The sequence below is a fragment of the Rutidosis leptorrhynchoides genome, chromosome 8, assembly GCF_046630445.1.
Source record: "Rutidosis leptorrhynchoides isolate AG116_Rl617_1_P2 chromosome 8, CSIRO_AGI_Rlap_v1, whole genome shotgun sequence".
Taxonomy (NCBI): Eukaryota; Viridiplantae; Streptophyta; class Magnoliopsida; order Asterales; family Asteraceae; genus Rutidosis; species Rutidosis leptorrhynchoides.
The window spans coordinates 296,883,528-296,907,247 of NC_092340.1; the positions used below are offsets into that span (position 1 = coordinate 296,883,528).

Consider the following 23,720-nt stretch of genomic DNA (forward strand, 5'->3'; position numbering starts at 1 on the left):
TTGTTGACGTTTTAAGCATGTTTATTCTCAGGTGATTATTAAGAGCTTCCGCTATCGCATACTTAAATAAGGACGAGATTTGGAGTCCATGCTTGTATGATATTGTGTAAAAACTGCATTCAAGAAACTTATTTCGTTGTAACATATTTGTATTGTAAACATTATGTAATGGTCATGTGTAAACAGGATATTTTAGATTATCATTATTTGATAATCTACGTAAAGCTTTTTAAACCTTTATTGATGAAACAAAGGTTATGGTTTGTTTTAAAATGAATGCAGTCTTTGAAAAACGTCTCATATAGAGGTCAAAACCTTGCAACGAAATCAATTAATATGGAACGTTTTTAATCAATAAGAACGGGACATTTCATAGAGGCACTACTTATATGGGGTTAAAAGTATTATATATACCGATCACAAAAGTCTTCAACACATATTTAATCAGAAACAACTGAACATGAGGCAGCACAGATGGATTGAATTATTGAATGATTACGACTTTGAGATTCGTTACCACCCAGGAAAGGAAAATGTGGTAGCCAACGCCTTGAGCAGAAAGGACAGAGAACCCATTCGAGTAAAAGCTATGAATATAATGATTCACACTAACCTTACTACTCAAATAAAGGAGGCGCAACAAGGAGTTTTAAAAGAGGGAAATTTAAAGGATGAAATACCCAAAGGATCGGAGAAGCATCTTAATATTCGGGAAGATAGAACCCGGTATAGGGCTGAAAGGATTTGGGTACCAAAATTTGGAGATATGAGAGAAATGGTACTTAAAAAGCTCATAAAACCAGATACTCAATACATCCTGGAACGGGGAAGATGTACAAGGATCTCAAGAAACATTTTTGGTAGCCAGTTATGAAAGCCGATGTTGCTAAATACGTAGGAGAATGTTTGACGTGTTCTAAGGTCAAAGCGGAGCATCAGAAGCCATCAGGTCTACTTCAATAACCCGAAATCCCGGAATGGAAATGGGAAAACATTACGATGGATTTCATCACTAAATTGCCAAGGACTGCAAGTGGTTTTGATACTATTTGGGTAATAGTTGATCGTCTCACCAAATCAGCACACTTCCTGCCAATAAGAGAAGATGACAAGATGGAGAAGTTAGCACGACTGTATTTGAAGGAAGTCGTCTCCAGACATGGAATACCAATCTCTATTATCTCTGATAGGGATGGCAGATTTATTTCAAGATTCTAGCAGACATTACAGCAAGCATTAGGAACTCGTCTAGACAAGAGTACTGCCTATCATCCACAAACTGATAGGCAGAATGAAAGGATGATACAAATGCTTGAAGACATGCTACGAGCATGTGTTATTGATTTCGGAAACAGTTGGGATCGACATCTACCGTTAGCAGAATTTTCCTACAACAACAGCTACTATTCAAGCATTGAGATGGCACCGTTTGAAGCACTTTATGGTAGAAAGTGCAGGTCTCCGATTTGTTAGAGCGAAGTGGGGGAACGACAGATTACGGGTCCGGAGATAATACAAGAAACTACCGAGAAGATCATCCAAATTCAACAACGGTTGAAAACCGCCCAAAGTCGACAAAAGAGCTACGCTGACATTAAAAGAAAAGATATAGAATTTGAAATTGGAGAGATGGTCATGATTAAAGTTGCACCTTGGAAAGGCGTTGTTCGATTTGGTAAATAAGGGAAATTAAATCCAAGGTATATTGGACCATTCAAGATTATTGATCGTGTCGGACCAGTAGCTTACCGACTTGAGTTACCTCAACAACTCGTGACTGTACATAACACTTTCCACTTCTTGAATTTGAAGAAATGTTTTGCTAAAGAAGATCTCACTATTCCGTTAGACGAAATCCAAATCAACGAAAAACTTCAATTCATCGAAGAACCCGTCGAAATAATGGATCGTGAGGTTAAAAGACTTAAGCAAAACAAGATACCAATTGTTAAGGTTCGACAGAATGCTCGTAGAGGACCTGAGTTCACCTGGGAACAAGGAGATTAGATGAAGAAGAAATACCCGCACTTATTTAAAGAAGATACGTCAACACCTCCAACTGCTTAAAATTTCGGGACGAAATTTATTTAACGGGTAGGTACTGTAGTGACTCGAACTTTTTCATGTTTATATATATTAAATGAAATTGATATTTACATGATTAAGTGTTTCAAACATGTTAACCAATCAAACTTGTTAAGACTTGATAAATTGAAATAGGTTTCATATAGACAATTGACCACCCAAGTTGACCGGCGATTCACGAACGTTAAAACTTGTAAAAACTATATGATATATATATATATATATATATATATATATATATATATATATATATATATATATATATATATATATATATATATATATATATATAGTTAACATGTTATTATGATAGATATGTATCTCATTAAGTATTTTAAAAATGAGTTATATATATAAAAATGAGACTATTGAATTAAGAAACTCGAAAACGATATATATAACGATTATCGTTATAACAACGTCTTACTAAGTACATATGAATCATATTAAGATATTGATACACTTTGTTAAATATGTTAAATGATAAGTAAATATATCATTAAGTGTATTAACAATGAACTTCATATGTAAAAACAAGACTACTAACTTAAGGATTTCGAAACAAGACATATATGTGACGATTATCGTTGTAACGACATTTAACTGTATATATATATCATACTAAGATATATTAATATATCATAATATCATGATAATATAATAATTTAACATCTCTTTAGATATAATAAACAATGGGTTAACAACATTTAACAAGATCGTTAACCTAAAAGTTTCAAGACAACACTTACATGTAACGACTAACGATGACTTAACGACTCAGTTAAAATGTATATACATGTAGTGTTTTAATATGTATTCTTACACTTTTTAAAGACTTCAAAACACTTATCAAAGTACTTCTACTTAACAAAAATGCTTACAATTACATCCTCGTTCATTTTCATCAACAATTCTACTCGTATGCACCGGTATTCGTACTCGTATAATACCCAGCTTCTAAATGTATTTACTATTGGTATATACACTCTAATGATCAGCTCTTAGCAGCCTTATGAGTCACCTAACACATGTGGGAACCATCATTTAACATCTAGCAAGAAATATCTAACAAAACAACAAACTAATGGAGCCTATATGGCACATCAACATTCACGTGAACCTTCACTCTTCACCAACACATTCTCATTTAACTTTCATGCATCAAATTACTCTCTCTCAATTACTCTCTTAGTGTTCTAAGTGTTCTTTATCATCTTAATAAAAATCTAGCTCAATCTAGTTCATAAATCCATACATAAACCAAGTTATAAAACAACTACTCAAGAACACACCAACAACACTTCCAAGTTTGCTAGCTTACTTCAAATCTTGCAAATCCACTTTGAGTGATCATCCAACCTCAAGAAATATTTCTTATTTATAGTAAGATATCTTTCTAATACAAGGTAATACTCATATTCAAACTTTTATTCAATTTCTATAACTTTAACAATCTTATTTCGAGTGGAAATCTTACTTGAACTTGTTTTCGTGTCATGATTTTGCTTCAAGAACTTTCAAGCCATCCAAGGATCTTTTAAAGCTAGATCTATTTTTTTCATTTCCATTAGGTTTATCCACAAAACTTGAGGTAGTAATGATATTCATAACATCATTCGATTCATATATATAAAACTACCATATTCGAAGGTTTAAGATTGTAATCACTAGAACATAGTTTAGTTAATTCTAAACTTGTTCGCAAACAAAAGTTAATCCTTCTAACTTGAATTTTAAAATCAACTAAACACATGTTCTATATCTATATGATATGCTAACTTAATGATTTAAAACCTGAAAACACGAAAAATACCGTAAAACCTGATATACGCCGTCGTAGTAACACCACGGGCTGTTTTGGGTTAGTTAATTAAAAACTATGATAAACTTTGATTTAAAAGTTGTTCTGGGAAAATGATTTTTCTTATGAACATGAAACTATATCCAAAAATCATGGTTAAACTCAAAGTGGAAGTATGTTTTCCAAAATGGTCATCTAGACGTCGTTCTTTCGACTGAAATGACTACCTTTACAAAAATGACTTGTAACCTGTATTTCTGACTATAAAATTATACTTTTTCTGTTTAGATTCATAAACTTAAGTTCAATATGAAACAATAGCAACTTGAATCACTCAAAACGAATTTAAAACGAAGAAGTTATGGGTAAAACAAGATTGGATAATTTTTCTTGTTGTAGCTACGTGAAAATTGGTAACAAATCTATATTAATCATATCCTAGTTAACTTATATCATATTATACATGTATTCTAATATATTATGTAATCTTGGGATACCATAGACACGAATACAATGTTTTGACATATCATATCGACCCATCTATATATATATTTCGAAACAACCATAGACACTCTATATGCAGTAATGTTGGAGTTAGCTATACAGGGTTGAGGTTGATTCCAAAATATTATATATACTTTGAGTTGTGATCTAGCCTGAGGCTTGTATACACGAGGTCGGGGATTGATTCGAGATAATATATATTGCTTTATTTTTCTGTACATCTAACTGTGGACAACTAGTTGTAGGTTACTAACGAGGACATCTGACTTAATAAACTTAAACAGCAAAACGTATCAAAAATGTTGTAAATATATTTTGAACATACTTTGATATATATGTACATATTTGTTATAGGTTCGTGAATCGACCAGTGGCCAAGTCTTACTTCCCGACGAAGTAAAAATCTGTGAAAGTGAGTTATAGTCCCACCTTTAAAATATAATATTTTGGGATGAGAATACATGCAGTTTTATAAATGTTTTATAAAATAGACACAAGTAAATGAAACTACATTCTATGGCTGGATTATTAAACCGAATATACCCCTTTTTAGTCTGGTAATCTAAGAATTAGGGAACAAACACCCTAATTGACACGAATCCTAAAGATAAATCTATTGGGCCCAACGAGCCCCATCCAAAGTACCAGATGCTTTAGTACTTCGAATTCATCATGTCCGAAGGGAGTCCCGGAATGATAGGGGATATTCTATATGCATCTTGTTAAGGTCGGTTACCAGGTGTTCACCATATGAATGATTTTTATCTCTATGTATGGGATGTATATTGAAATATGAAATCTTGTGGTCTATTATTACGATTTGATAAATATATAGGTTAAACCTATAACTCACCAACATTTTTGTTGACGTTTAAAGCATGTTTATTCTCAGGTGATTATTAAGAGCTTCCGTTGTTGCATGCTAAAATATGGACAAGATTTGGTGTCAGCATGCTTGTATAATATTGTTTAAAACTGCATTCGAGATTTACTTTGTTGTAACATATTAATATTGTAAACCAATATGTATTGGTAGTGTGTAAGTGTGATATTTTAGATTATCATTTCTGGATAATCTAGGTGGTGACTTTTTAACCTTGTCGATAAAATAAAGGTTATGGTTTGTTTTAAAAATGAATGCAGTCTTTGAAAAACGTCTCATATAGAGGTCAAAACCTTGCAACGAAATCAATTAATATGGAACGTTTATAATCAATATGAACGGGACATTTCAGATAGGAAACATAACAAATAAGGTAGGAGTTGATTTGTTAATGGCTGCCTGTCCCAACATCTGTTTATGGTTTTTGTTTGACGATTTATTCAGGAAATAGAACGAGTAACAGAAGATAACAAGATGGTTCAATAGTTTATGGAGGTGGTGAAGTAGTGGTGATTATTGATAGTGAGTACAGCAGTAATTTAGCAGATATTGTTGCTTTTTTTCTCGGACAGAAATAATAAAGTTGATGGGTTTTATAGTTATCTCTAAATCTTTATCGATATCTAATCCAGTGTATAGAATATTTACATGTATATTACTCATGTTATGAATTGGAAGTTGAACTTCATGCGAGTGTTATGTTTATTGTATGTTTGAGTTTTTATGTTGTTTGATTCTAGTTTGATTTGTGATATTGAGTTGCAGCTGTGAGACAGTAACAATAAGTGTGTTTGCAGGTTTTTAATTGGAAAATAGAAAGAATGTGTTGGTTGATGTTGTGGTTGTGTCGATGGTGGTGATGGTGAATCAAGTTGCAAACATGATGATTTGAGTGGCTATAGAAACATCTACGAAGCAGCAGCTGTAGTAATTAATGGCGATTGGTTGGGTGATTATAACATAAATATATCAAGCATGTGTGATTGTGGTTCTTGGGTTGTAGGGTTTGTAAGGTGGTGGTTCGTGTTGGTGATTGGTGGTGAAATGTGGTAGGATGGTGATAGTGGCCGTGGTGTTCTATGATGGTAGTAGCAGATTTGATGATCATAACAGTACACGGTGAGTTGGGTTGTTGAGGTGGCAGCAAAAGATGTTGGTCTTGACCAATACAAATAGGTTTGATGGTAAAGGTCGTTAGTTGTAGGTTGTGATGGTGTGATGGGTTGCAAAGAAAGAAGAAGCAATAATAGTATAGAGGTGGAATGAAATGGGTGTATCATACACCTATATGTATATAATACAATATAAATATATTGGTTAACTAAATCAAAAATAGAAACGGGAGTAATGGTATAGGAATACTTTGGATGATATAGCTTAAATTCTTGTAATTCTGCTGATTTGAAGTCAATGGAATTCTTTTCCATTGTGATGCATTGGACTGAAAATTTTATTGTTTTCAGCAATCCTCTAAGATTAGAGAAGATTGATTGGTACGTGAGTGGGATGAGGAAGTTCTCACCAAAATGGCAAAGAGGTATAAAGTCAGGATTTGTGATAATGGATTAAAGAATAAAGTGACGGCTGTGTTGTTGATAATGCTAAAAACAAACATATATTTCATAGCATTATCCCTCAAGAAAGACAAGCTTTTAGTTGCAATTGTGTAACACCCGCATTTTGGGCCTAGATGAAATGACCATTGTACCCTGGGGTAGGGCGTAATTAGTGATTTTTAATAATTAAATGTTTATAATTATTTAGTTGTTTAGTTGTGACCAGTTTGTGACAAGGGTCACAGAACAGGTTGGTTTATTTAATTTGGACTCCGTTAGGACCGCCTAAGGAGATACGAAAGATTATCAGATAAGATAACTGGTAAATACCTGTGTGATATGGGGTATGAGTTTGTAACTCATTTAAGTGTATGTATCTGGATAGTTCTATCCATTTCTCATTTCATCAAACCCACACACGAACGTATACACAAACACACACATAAACCCTAATTTGATTTTGTGAGTCTTTGGATTAATTGAAGCTAGAGATATATTCCTTGTGATTTCGTGATCAATATAAGGTATGCATATCATAGATTCATGCTTTGATTCTTGCTCTAATTAGGTTTTTGTGTTAAATGAGTTTTTGATAGAAATTAGCTCAAATTTAGTTGTTTGATGTTTGTTATGCTCAATTGATGTTAGAAATAGGTTGTATATATGTTTAGTAGCTTCCATGTGCTTAAAATTTGATCAAAATCGCTCAAAAATCGAGTTTTGGGCGAAAAATGTTCGAAATCAGCGTAAGTGTTCGAACCAGTTGCTACAGTGTTTGCTACAGTACCCGAACTGCTACAGTGTCACTATTTGCTACAGTGTCACTATTTGCTACAGTATTCGGTATTGCTACAGTTCCACTATTTGCTACAGTGCCCGAGTTGCTACAGTACCGTGTTGCTACAGTACCGAGTTGCTACAGTGTTCGGAAATCACTATTTGCTACAGTGCCTTTTATGAAATTGAAACGGGCGTAACTTTCAAACCGTAACTCCGTTTTTGATGAATAAACTATCGTTAGAATCATAATAAAGAATACTTTTCAATGGTGAACTTTTATGAAACTAGATCAAACTGTTTTTGGGTCGGAAAAGGAGTTTTAGTGTGTATGTCATGTTTTTGCACGCTTTTGAGTGTTGTTATGGGTTGAAATTATGATGTAGACTTATCATATAGTGATTACATGTTTGTAGGTGTTGATTTAGTGTATGTATTGATGTTTGATGTGGTGCTTTAGGGTTGAAACCCATATAAATAGTTGCTGCTACTGTTCTTCATCACTCGCACGAGTGAGCCTTCACTCGTACGGTTGAGGTAGTCAACCATGTGGTGAACTGTGCGAATGAGTAGTGATGGGAACTTATGTTTTGATTGTGATGATACGTACGGTTGAGATGTGACTCGTACAAGTCACTGGTCACTCGTGTAGTGAACCGTACGGATCGGGTAAGTCATTATTGGATGTTTGGTCATAGACCAAACGTACGAGTGAGTTGTCAACCGCACGGATGAGTGTTCTCAAATGTGCGTGTGATGGTTGTTACTCGTACGGTTGACATACCAGTTGTAAAGTGATTAATTGTTGGTTTTAGTATTGTTGTGTTGTTGTCTTGTTGTCGGGTTGTTATCAAGACATGATTACTGACTGTGTTATGTCTATTCTCAGGTGATAAGGACGAAGAGAAGGCTCAGTAAGATTAGAATTCTGAGTGCCTTCTGTTGCTGGTAATCGGTGAGTGGGATTATCTCCGGGTGTAGTATAGAGTAGCAAGTTGTGCTACTATGTTATACTGTTATAGTTGCTATGCTTAGTAGATATGTTGTAATAATGATCATCGTAGAGTTGCCATGCTAGTCGTAGGAACAGTTGTTCGTAGTGATAGTTGCTTAACAGTTATGTGCACAAGTTGTAGTTGCCTGTTGGAACCTATTGTTGTTAGGTTCAGCTCAGAGAGGTCAACCTTGTTGTGGTTGGGTCCGGTTGGCTACTGTTTGTTGAGTATAGTACTGAATGACGCATCACCTGCGTATGGATTTACTATACTGGAGATTCAGTAGTAAGGACTTTCGGTAGACGCTAGACTGATCAGCTAGTGGTCGTGTGCTCGTACAAGCCGCCGAGTCTCTAGTTGGAGCATAGTTGCTAGTTAATTGTTGCCAGTTGATAGTTGCTAGTTATTAGTTGTCAGTTGCCTGTTATGGATTGTTGTAGTTGTACAAGTTGGTACTGTATGCTAGATCTGTTAGATGATTCCATTCACTTAGCCTCGTGCTAACCCCCCTCACCTCCTCCCTTGCAGGTTTTCGATCTTAGTGCTGGTAGGGACGGGAGTTGGGTTGACGATATGTTTGACAAGACGAACTCTGATGTCTTAACTTTTATAAATATGTAACTAGTTGTTTAACGTAACACCGGTTGTTTGTAATAAGTAACTAGCTAATGATTTGTGATAATCATGTTCGTAATTAACTAAAGGTATTTATGTGAATTAAGACTTCCGCTGTGATTGAAAAAAAAAAAGCAGGGTGTTACAAATTGTTCTATTTACAAGTGATATTCGTTTAAATAATAAAAGGTGAAGACAAAAGACAGATTCGACAAATTGAAGAAGCAAACGACCAAAAAGCTCAAAAGTACAAAGTACAATCAAAGTGGTTCAAATTATTGATGAGAAACGTCTCAAAAATTACAAGAATACAAGGTGCAAAACGCAAAATACAAGATATTAAATTGTACGCAAGGACGTTCGAAAATTCGGAACCGGGGCCAAAGTCAACTTTCAACGCTCGACGCAACGGACTAAAAATTACAAGTCAACTATGCACAAGAATATAATATAATATATATATAATTATATAAATTATATATATATATTATATATATATATATATATATATATATATATATATTAAAAAATTACAGCAGCCCACGTTTAAATCAAAGAGTGAGCTGGAATCCAGTGTACCGCACTCGCGGTACTTTTGTGAAGGAGACTACCGCACTCGCGGTACTCTACAGTATGAAGTGGGCCTATAAAAGGCAACGAATTCTGCACCAAAAACACATCTTTTTCCTTCATCTATCTCAACGTATTTATATATATATATATATATATATATATATATATATATATATATATATATATATATATATATATATATATATTTATATTTTAATTTTAATTTTAATTTTAATTTTAAATTCTAATAATAAGGGTATGTTAGCGATTGTTGTAAGGGTGTAAGTCGAAATTCTGTCCGTGTAACGCTACGCTATTTTTAATCACTGTAAGTTATGTTTATGTTATTTTCATTAATGTCTCGTAGCTAAGTTATTATTATGCTTATTTAAGCCGAAGTAATCATGATGTTGGGCTAAAAATATTAAAATTGGGTAATTGGGCTTTGTACCATAATTGGGGTTTGAACAAAAGAACGACACTTGTGGAAATTAGACTATGGGCTATTAATGGGCTTTATATTTGTTTAACTAAATGATAGTTTGTTAATTTTAATATAAAGATTTACAATTGGACAAACATATAAATAACCATATACACTCAATCGGACACGATGGGCGGGGTATTTATATGTACGAATAATCGTTCATTTAATCGGACACGGGAATGGATTAATAGTTAATAGACTTATTAAAACAGGGGTGAAATTATGTACAAGGACACTTGGCATAATTGATAACAAAGTATTAAAACCTTGGGTTACACGCAGTCGATATCCTGGTGTAATTATTAAACAAAGTATTAAGACCTTGTTACAGTTTAAGTCCTCAATTAGTTGGAATATTTGACTTCGGATATAAGGATAATTTGACGAGGATACTCGCACTTTATATTTATGACTGATGGACTGTTATGGACAAAAACCAGATGGACATATTAAATAATCCAGGACAAAGAACAATTAACCCATGGGAATAAACTAAAATCAACACGTCAAACATCATGATTACGGAAGTTTAAATAAGCATAATTCCTTTATTTTCATATTTAACTGCACTTCTAATTATCGCACTTTTATTTATTGTCATTGTATTTAATTGCACTTTTAATTATTGTACTTTTTAATTATCGCACTTTTATTTATCGCAATTTCATTATCGTTATTTACTTTACGTTTTAAATTAAGTTGTATTTATTTTTAATATTTTACATTAGGTTTTAACTGCGACTAAAGTTTTAAAAATCGACAAACCGGTCATTAAACGGTAAAAACTCCCTTTTTATAATAATAATATTACTTATATATATATTTGTATTTTTATAAATTTAAAACTAATATAGCGTTAAGTTTGTTTAAGTGTATATCCATTCTATAAATAAATAAATATCTTGTGTAAAATTGTATCGTATTTAATAGTTTTTCCTAGTAAAATATAAGCTATTTCCATATACACCTCGCATAACATGAGTTTAGATTATGTTTGTTATATGCATGAATCTATATCTATATTAAGATGAAATGCAATTAAAAAGAGTAAAAAGTTGTGTTTGATAAGGATGGTTTGGTGAGAATGCATATATGTGCATCTATTATTACTATCAGTTATAAAATTAGGAGCAATCAAAAACAGAAATTTGTAATATCCAGGATTAAATAATAACTTGTGAATATAATCAGCCGCCATCCATTATTAATTTAAATTCTTTTTCATGGACTGAATTTCGTACTCCTTCGTCAATCAGTGGTGGATAAAAGTTTTTAGAAAAAATCTCATATTTTTAAATTTACTATATTTATTTATTTTGGTCATTATGGTATAAAATTCGAGCATTAACTATTAAATAAAAATTACATTAATTATTCACTCCCAACTCCAAATAAAATATAAAAAGTTTTAATATTCAACAAATAGTTCCTAGATATATTTTAATAAGCCTATAGTTTATAAAACTCATTTTCGGATTACCGTTTATTTTAAAATCATATAAGTTAGTATTAAACTCGTTTAATATCCATCGAATGGTAATTGAGTGTTACTGTCGTTTACTAAATAGATTCGTAATTACAAAATATATATTAATATACTTTATTTATATATATATATATATATAGATATGTTTCAAATAATAATTATCATAATATCATATTCTTATTTTATTTTACATAATTAATTTCAATAACAACAACATTTAATATTTCAAATTATACATCCAATTATTATTTATATATATACACACATATCTATTTACAATTAGTTGTTCGTGAATCGTCAAGAACAGTCGAATGGTAATTGCATATATGAAACAGTTCAAAATATCTGAGACTCAACATTACAGACTTTGCTTATCGAGTCAAAATTATATAAAGGTTAAGTTTAAATTTGGTCGGAAATTTCCGGGTCGTCACACGTGGGTGGCTAACTCACGGGCACGCTCACGAGCGTGAGTGACATGTGTCCTATTTCGACTGGTTTCTTAAATTTGAACGTTGGGATTTTATTCAAATTAATAAAATAATTTAAAATCTTTACACACCCAAATCTCCCCCCAAATCTCAATGGCGGATCCAATGCCACCTGTTACCAGCGACACAGGTACCACCACCTCTGACCACCACCGGACCTTACGCCGCCCAACCACAACAAACTCACTACTTGAGTACTTCATCAAACCTTTACGCAAATCACCACCGTGCCGCCATGAAACGAAAAGCATTCGCCTTATTCATCTTCTTCCTCATCATCACTGAAGCTACGCCGTGAGATCCGAGTCAGCACCTTACCCACACTCAAAAACCAAGTGACAAGTCGTGGGTTGAGCAGTGGCTTGGGGCGTGGGTAGGTAACTCGCGGGCACATTCATGAGCGTGAGTGACACGTGTCCCATTTTGACTGGTTCCTTAATTTTGAAGGTTGAGATTTTAGTCAAATTAATAAAATAATTTAAAACCTAATATTATTTTCCTATAGATACTACTGTAACATATATACACTTCATTTTCACGGCACCAAATATTCTATCTTCATTTTTCTCTCAAATTACATACATTTTTATACACATTCATATAAAACCCTCTAGATTTCTCAATGGCTCTGTGTTTCGTTACATTCGATGTTCATTCCAGTGAATTTTTTCCATTGACATGAAAGAATATTAAGGTGGTTCGAAGGAAACGTTGATCGATTATTACCGCTATCGGCTTTAATTTAATGCTCTTGTTTTGCGAGGCACTGGAGTTTGCATATTTGATGAAGACGAGGAAGAACTCGTGTTTCTTAAGCACGAAACAATTGGTATGAAATAGTCGGGAAAGCTATGGTACGCTCGGATCGAATTGAGTTGTTTTAAAGAATATACTTAATTACGAGAGTATTAATGAGGAATACGTGAGTGATGGCGCGATTAAAAAAATTTTGCATTCGTAATTTCAATTTATGTACTCGTAGTTGAACTAATTTATGTAACCATAGTTTTAAATTGATATAATTTTTCCAAGGATTTAATTATATTTTTTATTTTAATCGTATTAATTACATGTCTTTTTATTAAGCTTTATGTATGTTAAATTTTCTAATTTTAATTTTTTTACACATATATAATATAAATATATAATATAATATAAAACAAATTAATATAATGCAAAAAATAAAAATTAAATGTCACATCATTCTACTTTCAATCCACACCTAAATCCAAAAACTATTTATCTTTTGTTGGTTTGTAACGCCTTTATAGGGTTTAGTACAACGAAGCAAGTAATAGGGAAAAAAAAAAAAACGTTGCCAACTTTTCTTGATATATCAACACAACTCTTCTAACTATATCATAATAGCCAATTTCTCACTTAATACATGCAGATTTCTCATGTGGGTATCTCAACTTCAACCTCTATAACCATTCTTTTAATCATTTAAAAAACAACCAAACCCGGTCTCCAAAAAGATTTAAGTGCATATACAAAAATTTTAAGAACAAAATGAAGTGTTTTCATTACTTCAAAGATTAAAGACTTTTTTGCTTCGTTGGTCCTTCGTTTCACTAAATTGCAATCCGAGTCCCTCAAGTTTTTAATTGAATTTTCGAATCCTTTTAATTGCATAACTTGGCAATCCTAGTCCTTTCGTCAAGCTGCCGTCGATATTGGTCACGTGATGGCACTAAACGGAGTTTGACGGAAGGACTAGGATTGCCAAATTATGCAATTAAAAGGATTCGAAAATCCAATTAAAAACTTAAGGGGCTTGGATTGCAATCTAGTGTGTAAACGAATGACCAACGAAGCAAAAAAGTCAAGATTAAACCAAAAGCAAAGTCTGAAGATCAGCACCAATACTAAGAGATGAATCCAATTTGAGCATATCAGAGGATGTTTCGTGTAAAGATCGAGTTACCAAGTCCTCGGGATCAGCAAATTCGACACGTAGCATTATAGAATTATACGAGGAAAAGGCTGAGAAATTGCGGGTGTTCACCTACGCAGAACTCAGACAAACGACTAAGATCGGGGAAGGTGGATTTGGAAGTGTTTATAAAGGTTCAATCAAGCCTGTTGATGGCAAAGGCAAATCCCATTGTAGTTGCTATTAAAAAACTGAGCAGTGACAGTTTTCAGGTATGACCGTATGAGTCCATATAATCTAGTAGCTTCGTTTATGTTCATTCGATCATTTGTGTTGATATTAATTTCCATGATCTGTTATGAAACTCATTCAACAGAATCAGGTTAGTAAAACCAACTTATCAAATTAGATTGTGGACTTGGGTTGGTTATTCTAACTGGCAAAAGCAGCTTTCAGAAAAGATTCATGCATAATTAACCAAGAAACTGAAGAACCGATAAAAAAATATGCATCATTTATCAAATCATTGTTAAAGGGATGACTTATATCAGTACAATTTCTGGGAGTTTTTAGGACTTATTCGCTAACCTGCAAAAACTTCAATTTCATATAGAAAATACAAATAATTAAGCCAACCAACTTGTATATTGTAAGTATTTGCCATTCTAAAAAAAACCCAGCTTGTATATACACATAGGGTATTAAAACAATTACCTATCTTCTGTAAATATTGTGTCTTTGAAACTTGCACATAAGATAAACCGAAATTTCCGATCCTTCTCTTATTTTCCATCCGCTCTTGATTTCTGATGCAGGACCAAAAACAATGGGTAGCTGAAGTACAATTTCTGGGAATAGTTGACCATCCAAATTTAGTCAAACTAATCGGATACTGTGCGGTGGATGGAGAACGAGGTATCCAACGGCTGTTAGTTTACGAGTTCATGCCAAATAAAGGCTTAGAAGATCATCTCTTTAGGAGTAGGAGTTCGGTTGAAGCTCTTCCATGGCAAAAAAGACTACAGATTATGCTTGGAGCCGCACAAGGACTTGCATACCTGCACGAAGAACTAGAAGCTCAAGTTTTAAATTAAACTTTTTGAACATAACTTAGCAAACACACACTGAAAACATTCAACATACCTAAGATAAAGTCTTTTGTCTTTATAAACGGTTACAGGTCATATTTCGAGATTTTAAGACGTCAAATATTTTGTTGGATGAAGATTTTAACCGAAAGCTCAGAGATTTTGGGCTTGCTAGAGAGGGACCCACAGAGGGTAACACACATGTCTCAACAACGATGAGTGCACGTTCTATTATCGAGGGTTGAACATTCAGTATATCTGATAACTGTAATAAAACAAGCAAATATAAAATAACTTTAAATGAAATTTGAATGTATGTGCTGCAAAAATTACAATTTTTATCATCCTAATATTGGCATTGTGTTTGGTTTCTACTTGTAGGTTATGGGCGAACACGGTTATGCAGCTCCAGACTACATTGAGACGGGTCATCTTACAGCAAAGAGTGGTGTGTGGAGCTTTGGTATAGTTTTGTATGAGATTTTAACGGGTAGAAGGTCAGTAGAAAGAAACAGACCGAAAGAAGATCAAAAGTTACTAGATTGGGTAAGACAGTATCCAATTGATAGTAAAAAGTTTGGAATAATTATAGACCCACAGCTCGAAGCAAAATATTCACACTGCTGCAAAAAAAATTACAAAGTTAGCAGATACGTGTTTGCTAAAGAGTGCAAAACACCGACCCAAAATGAGTCAGGTAGTGAAATCTTTGAAGCAAATTTTGGAAGTCTCGACAGAAGGAAGCCCGTCAACTAAGAACTTTGAGAGTGTTGATGATGATGATGATGATGATGATGATGAACCAAGGGAGTTGAATGAAAAGTCAAAGTCAAAGGGTGTATCAGATTCGTCGAAGAGAAGGTTGGCTCAGTTGGCTAAGTTGAGTGAGCATGTTGGTGGAGTTGGTAAGAAAGGGTTCATGGTAATGCATAAAGCCAAAGTGTCATAATAAAAAAAATGCATTTTAGATATAGACTCGATTTTGTATAAGTAGATAAATATCTATCAACAGCCTTACTAATGTTGACAAATTTTATGAGATGTAGACTTCAAGATTCTAGCACATGTTTATATGGCAAGAATGCAAATTGCTTATTAGCTAGTTAATGAGTGAATTTGAGTCGACACTAATGATTAATTTGATTGAACGCTTGAAACAAAAGTAGTCAGTCATCATGTTATATGATAGTTGAGAAAACTTAAGAATATAGATTGTATACATAACATACTAAACAGAATAATTAGATTTGCCAGGAAAATAAAATTTAAAGTCAATGAAGTTTTTTTAAACTAATATAAGGAAGAGAAGTCGGGTAACCGGAAAAGGTCTAGACTCTAAAATACCCAAACTAGGCCTCCACTAATGACAGAAATGAAGAATCTAGACAACCAAAATCAGCAGAAACAACTAGATCTTACTTAAACTAGCTGCTAATCGCTGAGGTAAAACTAATGGACAAATAAGTAATATTAGTTGAAAGCTTCTTGATAAAAATAATTGATTCATAATTTACGGTATGTTTGTCTGTTTGAGGAGGGCAGGGCAGAGCAGAGTTGGATATTGTGTTAAAATTGTATGATCAACCAATTTATTGTGCATACAAAGCAACACACCTGCCTATTATATGAATAACAAGACAGCAAATAAGTTCTACCTCATGTCAATTTCACATTATCTAAATTAATCATATCTTTTGAAGTTCTGAAAGTAAGATAGTGAATCATACCTTAAAAAGCTTTAAGCTTTACAGGAAGCAATTGATATGTGTGTCTTTTTCCTGCATAACCCATTATCATGAGAGAAATTTTCAAAAACTTAATACTGGGCATCAAAATGAAATGCTTATAGTGACTACCTTCCCAGTTCCGTTCATAAACAGCCGATGTAATTGCTTGAGGCCGATTTAATGCACATGCCAACAGAATCTGAAACATTCAAACAGAATCTGTGTTTGCTGTCAGTTCACTTGTTGACTTCTAACATTGTTTGTTGATGACAACAAGTATTTAACTCAACTGAGTTACCGGATGCATCGTTGATCATTCTCATAGCAGAAGTAACTGTTTCACCATTAAGCTTACTTCGGTAAAAATTATTGTATGTAAGGTACATTAGAAAGTTAACAAAATGCCCTCTAAAATTAGCAGCATCTTCTTTTTTGTCACGATCAGCTCTTTCCAAAATTCTGTAAGTTACTTCATCAAACTCAAGGCCTATCGCACTCAAATCGTCTCCCCAATCCAAAGCCGTTTTTGGCAATCCTTTCTTACAAAGATGTGACAACAACAAATTTGTTGTCACAATATTGGGAACAAACGCCATTTTAAGCACTTTTGCAGTCAAGATCATAGCACGTTCAAGTATTATATCATTGCAAATGACATTCAACATTGTGTTATAAGTTATTGTATTTGGAACAATCCCAGATGAAAGAAGCTCATTAAATACCAATATACCTCGAATCATCCTTCTACTGCAACAAAAACCATGTATCCGAATGTTATACGTAAAAATATCGGGATCGTACCCAATACTATACATTTTATATACAAGATTATCGGCATTGACCGTGTCAAACCTTTTGCAGTATCCACCTATCAATGTGTTATAAGTAACAATATCTGGTACCAACCCAGAATGACACATTTGACTATATCTATTGTTAGCGGACCCCATTCTACCCTGTTTACAGTACCCGTTCAAGATTATATTATTAGTGAACAGATCTGGAAAAAGACCCATTAGCTTCATCTCGTTCTCCAACTCCAATGCGTCCTTTAAACTCCCACCATTGCAAAATCCAGCAATTAAAGAATTGTAAGTAAAATTATTTGGAAAAATCCTTTTATTTTTCATTTCTAGAAAGATATCATATGCCTCCTTAACTAGACCAGATTTGGATAATCCATTAACATATGCAGAAACCGCAACAACATCCGGAGCAATACTTGAAGATTTCATTAAATCCCACAATCTTTGAGCTCCAATTACATCCCCATTCTTGAAATACCCATCTAAAATCACAGTAAAAGAAGATCTATTAACTGAAAATCCTTTATCTCTCATATAACCCAATATCTCTTCGGCCACTTGCAACTTACCATTTCTTGACAAACACATAAGCAAAGAATTACATGTGGAAGACGATGGGGGTACATCATATTTAATCATCATATCATATACAGCAAATGCTTTATTTCCTAACCCGTATTTGCTATAAGCAGAGATAATAGAATTGAAAGAAATTATTGTAATGTGTAAACCCTTTTTGAGCATGTCGTCTAAAAGTTTAGTGGCTTCATCTGGTCGTCCTGCCCAGCACAATTTTGCTACTGACACATCAGGCACAAAATCGTCTGGAAGCAACCCAGGCATAGATAGTTTTCTATACAATGAGTCAACATTTTCATCTTGCCCGTATTTATAATACCCTGCAATCAAAGTGTTAATTGTCACACCATCAGGATTAACATTATTATTTCTCATTTCTTCAAAAAGCATATTCGCCTGGCATATTTCACCAGCCTTAACTAAACCATCCATCAATGCATTGTAAACGGTAGTATTTGGAGACACACCCATTTCTTGCATTTGATCAAAAACATTTCTTGCTTCAACAATGTTTCCTGCCTTGCTCAAGGCATTAACAATTGAGCTAAACGTTGCATTACTTGGACTACAACCCCTTTTAACCATCAACTCCACCCAACTCAAAGCAACCGAAGTTTGTCCACGTGTGCAATACGCATTGATCAAAATATTATACGTGTAGACATCTGATTCACATGAAAACTTACTCATTAATAGCAACAAACTCTCACCGGTTTGAATTAGCCCCTTTTTACATAACCCGTGTATCATCACATTGAATGTAATGCTTGAAGGCCGAGGCCCAATTTTAACCATATCTCTAAATAACTTCCAAACACTTCCATAATCACCTATTCTAATCAATAATCTAAAAAGATCTGTAAGTGCTGATAAGGACGGCTGCAATCCAATCCCTCTCATTATTCCTACAACCTCCAACGCCATTTTATCCATTTCGACATTCACGAAAACACGCATAAGTGAATCAAGAACCGAAAAATCCGACTCGTAACCAAAATGGCCTGCCCACATTATCTTCATAACTTCCTCACCTCTACTCGATCCAACTCTCAGTATCACCCACGTTAACACATCTTGTGCTATAATCCTAAACCCTTTCACAGCTAAAATTTGACATACAACACAACAAGACCTAATCAACCTATCAGTATCTGTACACGTCTTTAAATTGTCCGAGAAGACGAATTTAAAGAACGAAACCGCACCATGTCGGTTGCTAAACATTTTCATGATATTCACTAACAAAAAAGGACAAAACTTTCGAGAGAACTCCTGTAGCATACAACCTTGTTGATTTTTTATCATAAACCCTAACCCTAACACGATACTACGTCTCTCTTTTGGACTTATAGCAATGTATTGTGTATCTATAGGTTTGTAAGGTGAGAAATCACTAAGGTAATCGAGCTTATTATTAAAAAATGATGAGGTATTGAAGCAATTTGAGCATTGATAAACTAGGGTTTTAGGAAACAGAGTAATGGTTAAATTAGGAATTGATGAGTAGCAGACCTTAATGAGTGCGATTCGTGAACGGTGTATTGCGGCAGCAGACATCCGGCGATCGGCCGGAAGTTTATTTTACGACGAGCTACGGCGGTCACCGGAGAAATGCAGAAGAAGAGCTAGATGGTCTTTGTTGCAGAGTGGCGAAATAATAGAGAAATGGTAACAATGGAAAAATTATATTTAAAAATTCTGACCTTATATTTTGAAGTTAAAGCAACTACAACCCTTATAGTTTCCATAATTAGCTATCAGGAAATTTGATTCAAAATGCATTGAATTTTCACAAAAATCCAATTGTATGCATTTAACTTTCAGATATTTTATTATATGCATTGAACTTTCTAGTTTCGCCTATTGTATGCTACCTTTCACTTGACCATCCGGTAAACGGTAACTTTTGAATTTTTTTCCACAAGGTATTTTTTTAACGTTTGTTGTTCACTCGTAGTGTATAATCTAAGTGTTAAGGTTTTCTGTTGTATCTAACTGTAAAAAACGTCAATTGCATGATGATTGGAAGCCCAATTCCTACACTTAATTTTGATTTTGATGTATATCATTGATGTATTCCAAGACTCTTAATAAAACTAGACTCAAATACCACAAATAAGCACACCTAACGAGCAACTAGCACTCGATCATCGTAGCACTATGCATGTAAGCATTCAATTCAATTTTATCCCAAGAGAGTAGGTTAATTGAAAATTGAAAACTAATAATCGTCCTAGGTTGGATTTGGGGGTTTTATTGATTTTGACTAACACTAAAACTTGCAATAACAAACAAACAACTAAATATCGAAATAGAAATCAAGTAACTAAGAAGTGTCTACTTGTCTAGTCCACCCTTATGTTTGAATTGCCCCTTTTTATCCCAATTGCTATCACATTCTTTGTTAAACTATTAAACATTTAATATCACTACTAAACCTTAATCGAGCTAAACTTTGCAAACTCACATAAGCATCGAATAACAAGATCAAGTTGAATCATGAGAAAACCATTGAGATTATGCTTGTATTAAAATTACTTAAAATCCTTTAGTAATCAAAGTCACCTAAGAAAACTAAACACCAATTAGATGACACAATCACTTATAATCATTTCCTTGATTGTCTAGATCATGCAAGCATGTTGAAGTACAAACTGAATCTCATTTAAAATCACTTAGAGATGATCAACAACTTGTATAATCAAAATTAAGTTCAAATCAATAACTAGCAATGGATCATTAGCTAACTCAACAACGATTTCTCAATTATTTCATTCAAACAACAATTATTCAATAGATTTAGGACAAATCCATACATTAGAGTTTCATATACAAGGAAACACAATCAAATTAGCCAAGCATTGCTAAACTAACACTAATCAATGATAAACTATCACAAACAAGCTTCATGTTTCAAATTACAAGTATTTAAGGTGAAAATAATGAAGAAAAAAAGGGAGGAGATTACAACCCAAATGAAAGTATGATGAAGATCTAACACTAAAATTGCTTGAACTTCAGCTTAATCCTTCAAATTTTCCTTAATCCCCTACTAGATGATGAAATTAGAGTTTTTAGGGTGTATTTCGAGGATAAGACTACAGCTCGCCAAAAACCTAATCTCCTTTTCTATTTATAGCTGAAAATTTATGACCTACAAAATGCATAAACGTGCCGCATTTAGTCCCTGGTGTGCCGCATTTTTGGGCAAAACACTAGTGCGCCGCATCTTTGGAAGTTGCGCTGCATACGCTGGCAAAAAGATGCATGCGCCGCATTTTTCTAATGCATGCGGTGCATTTCTTTGTGAGGAAGTTTACTGTCAACGAGAGGGTCCAATTTACACTACAGTTGCACTGCAATGGCCCTTTTGGTGCGCCGCATTTTCTGGTTTCTTGCATTTTTTTGTTTTTGCCATTTTGGTTCACTTGTAGGCCAAACTTAGTCGATTTAGCACCAAGTAATGATTTCCAACCTTGACCCATCAAATTGATCAAATGTAACACTTTCAAACTCATTAAACCTCAAAAATGGGTGAAACGAGAAATATATTGTGAGGTAAAACATGTATAAATCGAGTAATATCAATCATAATGGTGCGTTTATGTTCAACCCACTTAGGTATGATAATGGTAGTGTTTGTTGATTTTGATGAGTTTTATGATTTTTTAGAAAATAAAACTGGTTGCCCATTTAGTAGTTTATACTTTACTCTACCTAGAAGGTCAATGAAAAATGGTTTACTGCCTGTAGCGAATGATGAGCATTTGAATGTTATGTATGATATTGATTATTGTTATGGTAAAGTAGATCTATATATTGATTACTTTATCGATAACTTCGAGTGAATTTTTAATCAACAATGATGTTATAAGTTATGAGATAGATGAAAGTAAGCTGGACAACCAAATGGAAGACTTAGTAGACGGTAAGGTGGATGTTAATGATGTTATAAGTAATGAGATAGAAGAAAATAAGTTGGATGAGAGTGTAAGTGGGTATGATAAAGACTACATAGGTGGAGAAAGTGACATTGAAAGTGATACTGCTACTATAGATCACTTATAAGATGGAGAGGAATAGGTTAGAGATCTTAGAATTTTAAAGGCAGATGCCAGGACCAAAACCACTCCCAAAACCAAATCTAGGTGTTCCAAAAAAATCAAATAATGGTAAAGATGGCAACCCTATGATTGATGCAGTTGGTGAACATGAGAAGTTTTTGGAAGATCTGTTAAAGAAGTTAAAAGATGATGAAACATAAACAGTTAGTGATCCTTTTAAAGTTATTGTCACAGTTGAAAAGTTGCCAATACATGATGATAAAAATAATTGGAGATTGAAGAAGCCAATAGTCAGTGAGAGATATAAAGATGTAAAATAGTTTAAGGAGTGCTTAACACATTATGCATTGGCAAATGGTTTCTCACTATGGTATCATAGAAGCTGTGAAAATGAAGTGATTGTAAAGTGTGGGCAGAGACCACCTAGACTGAAAAAGCCAAGTGAAGGTTAAAAAAAAAGTATAACAGATATCCAACTGTTGCTAGGGGTAAAGAACCAACATGCCCTTGGAGGTGTTATGGAAGGAAGAGGAAAAATGAGGATTCTTTTCAGGTAATATCATGTGTTGATGAACATACTTGTTTTAGAAACTTTAAGTTTGGTTATTTAATTAATTATAAGTGGATAAGAAGGGAATTTGGTGATAAAATTAGATCAAATCCAAACATAAGGCTTGTAGACATTGCAGATTTGGTGATGAAAAAGTATAAGTGTATAGTAACTTCTAATCAGTGTAGAAAGGCAAAGACTTGGGCATTAACTAAGTATGAGAATTTACTAAAGAACATTATGGTTTGATTAGGTCTTATGTTGATGAACTTTTAACTAGCAACCCCGGCTTAAAAGTTAAAATAGGAGTAACTAATGACCCTGATGAGAAAGTGTATTTTGATAGATTATATGCTTGTTTGAATGGATTAAAAGAAGGATGGAAGAATAGTTGTAGGAGGTTAATTGCTTTAGATGGATGTTTCTTAAAGAGACCTAATCAAGGGGAGTTGTTAAATGCAATAGGTAGGGATGGGAATCATCACATATTCCTTGTTGCATGGGTTGTTGTTACTATTGTGAACAAACAGAAATGGAGCTGGTTTATTGAACTTTTAGTAGCAGATTTAGAAGTTGAAGGTGGTGTTGGTCTCACGCTTTTGTATATTTTGATGCAAGCCAATTGTCTTTTATTATAGTCTTTTATATATGTTATTGTATATATCTATGGCGTTAAATGTCTTTTGAACGAATTGGTTTTGTACACAGTTTTAAATTATAGAATATGATGTTTATTGTTATGTATTTGGTAATGTGTATTTGGCATAGTTGCAGCTA

General features: G+C 33.6%; 1 protein-coding gene and 1 pseudogene across 2 annotated transcripts; one reads left to right on the top strand and one right to left on the bottom strand.

Moving 5' to 3' along the window:
• The first annotated feature begins 13,765 nt into the window (after nt 1-13,765).
• On the top strand, nt 13,766-16,166 carry LOC139864892 (probable serine/threonine-protein kinase PBL19; annotated as a pseudogene).
• LOC139864891 (uncharacterized) lies at nt 14,670-19,931 on the bottom strand. Of its 2 annotated transcripts, XM_071853454.1 has the most exons (4): nt 17,074-19,931; nt 16,945-16,995; nt 15,273-15,482; nt 14,670-15,187 (listed from the first exon to the last, which is right to left on the bottom strand). In XM_071853454.1, the coding sequence occupies exon 1, from the start codon at nt 19,884-19,886 to the stop codon at nt 17,181-17,183; it is 2,706 nt and encodes a 901-aa protein (XP_071709555.1). In that variant the 5' UTR covers nt 19,887-19,931; the 3' UTR covers nt 14,670-15,187; nt 15,273-15,482; nt 16,945-16,995; nt 17,074-17,180. The 2 variants fall into 2 exon arrangements, with proteins under 2 accessions (XP_071709555.1, XP_071709556.1); XM_071853455.1 differs by lacking the exon at nt 15,273-15,482.
• Nucleotides 19,932-23,720: the final 3,789 nt, after the last annotated feature.

Bases quoted from the DNA above. Each gene is read 5' to 3' on its own strand.
- LOC139864891 (XM_071853455.1), bottom strand. From the start codon at position 19,886: ATGTCTGCTGCCGCAATACACCGTTCACGAATCGCACTCATTAAGGTC.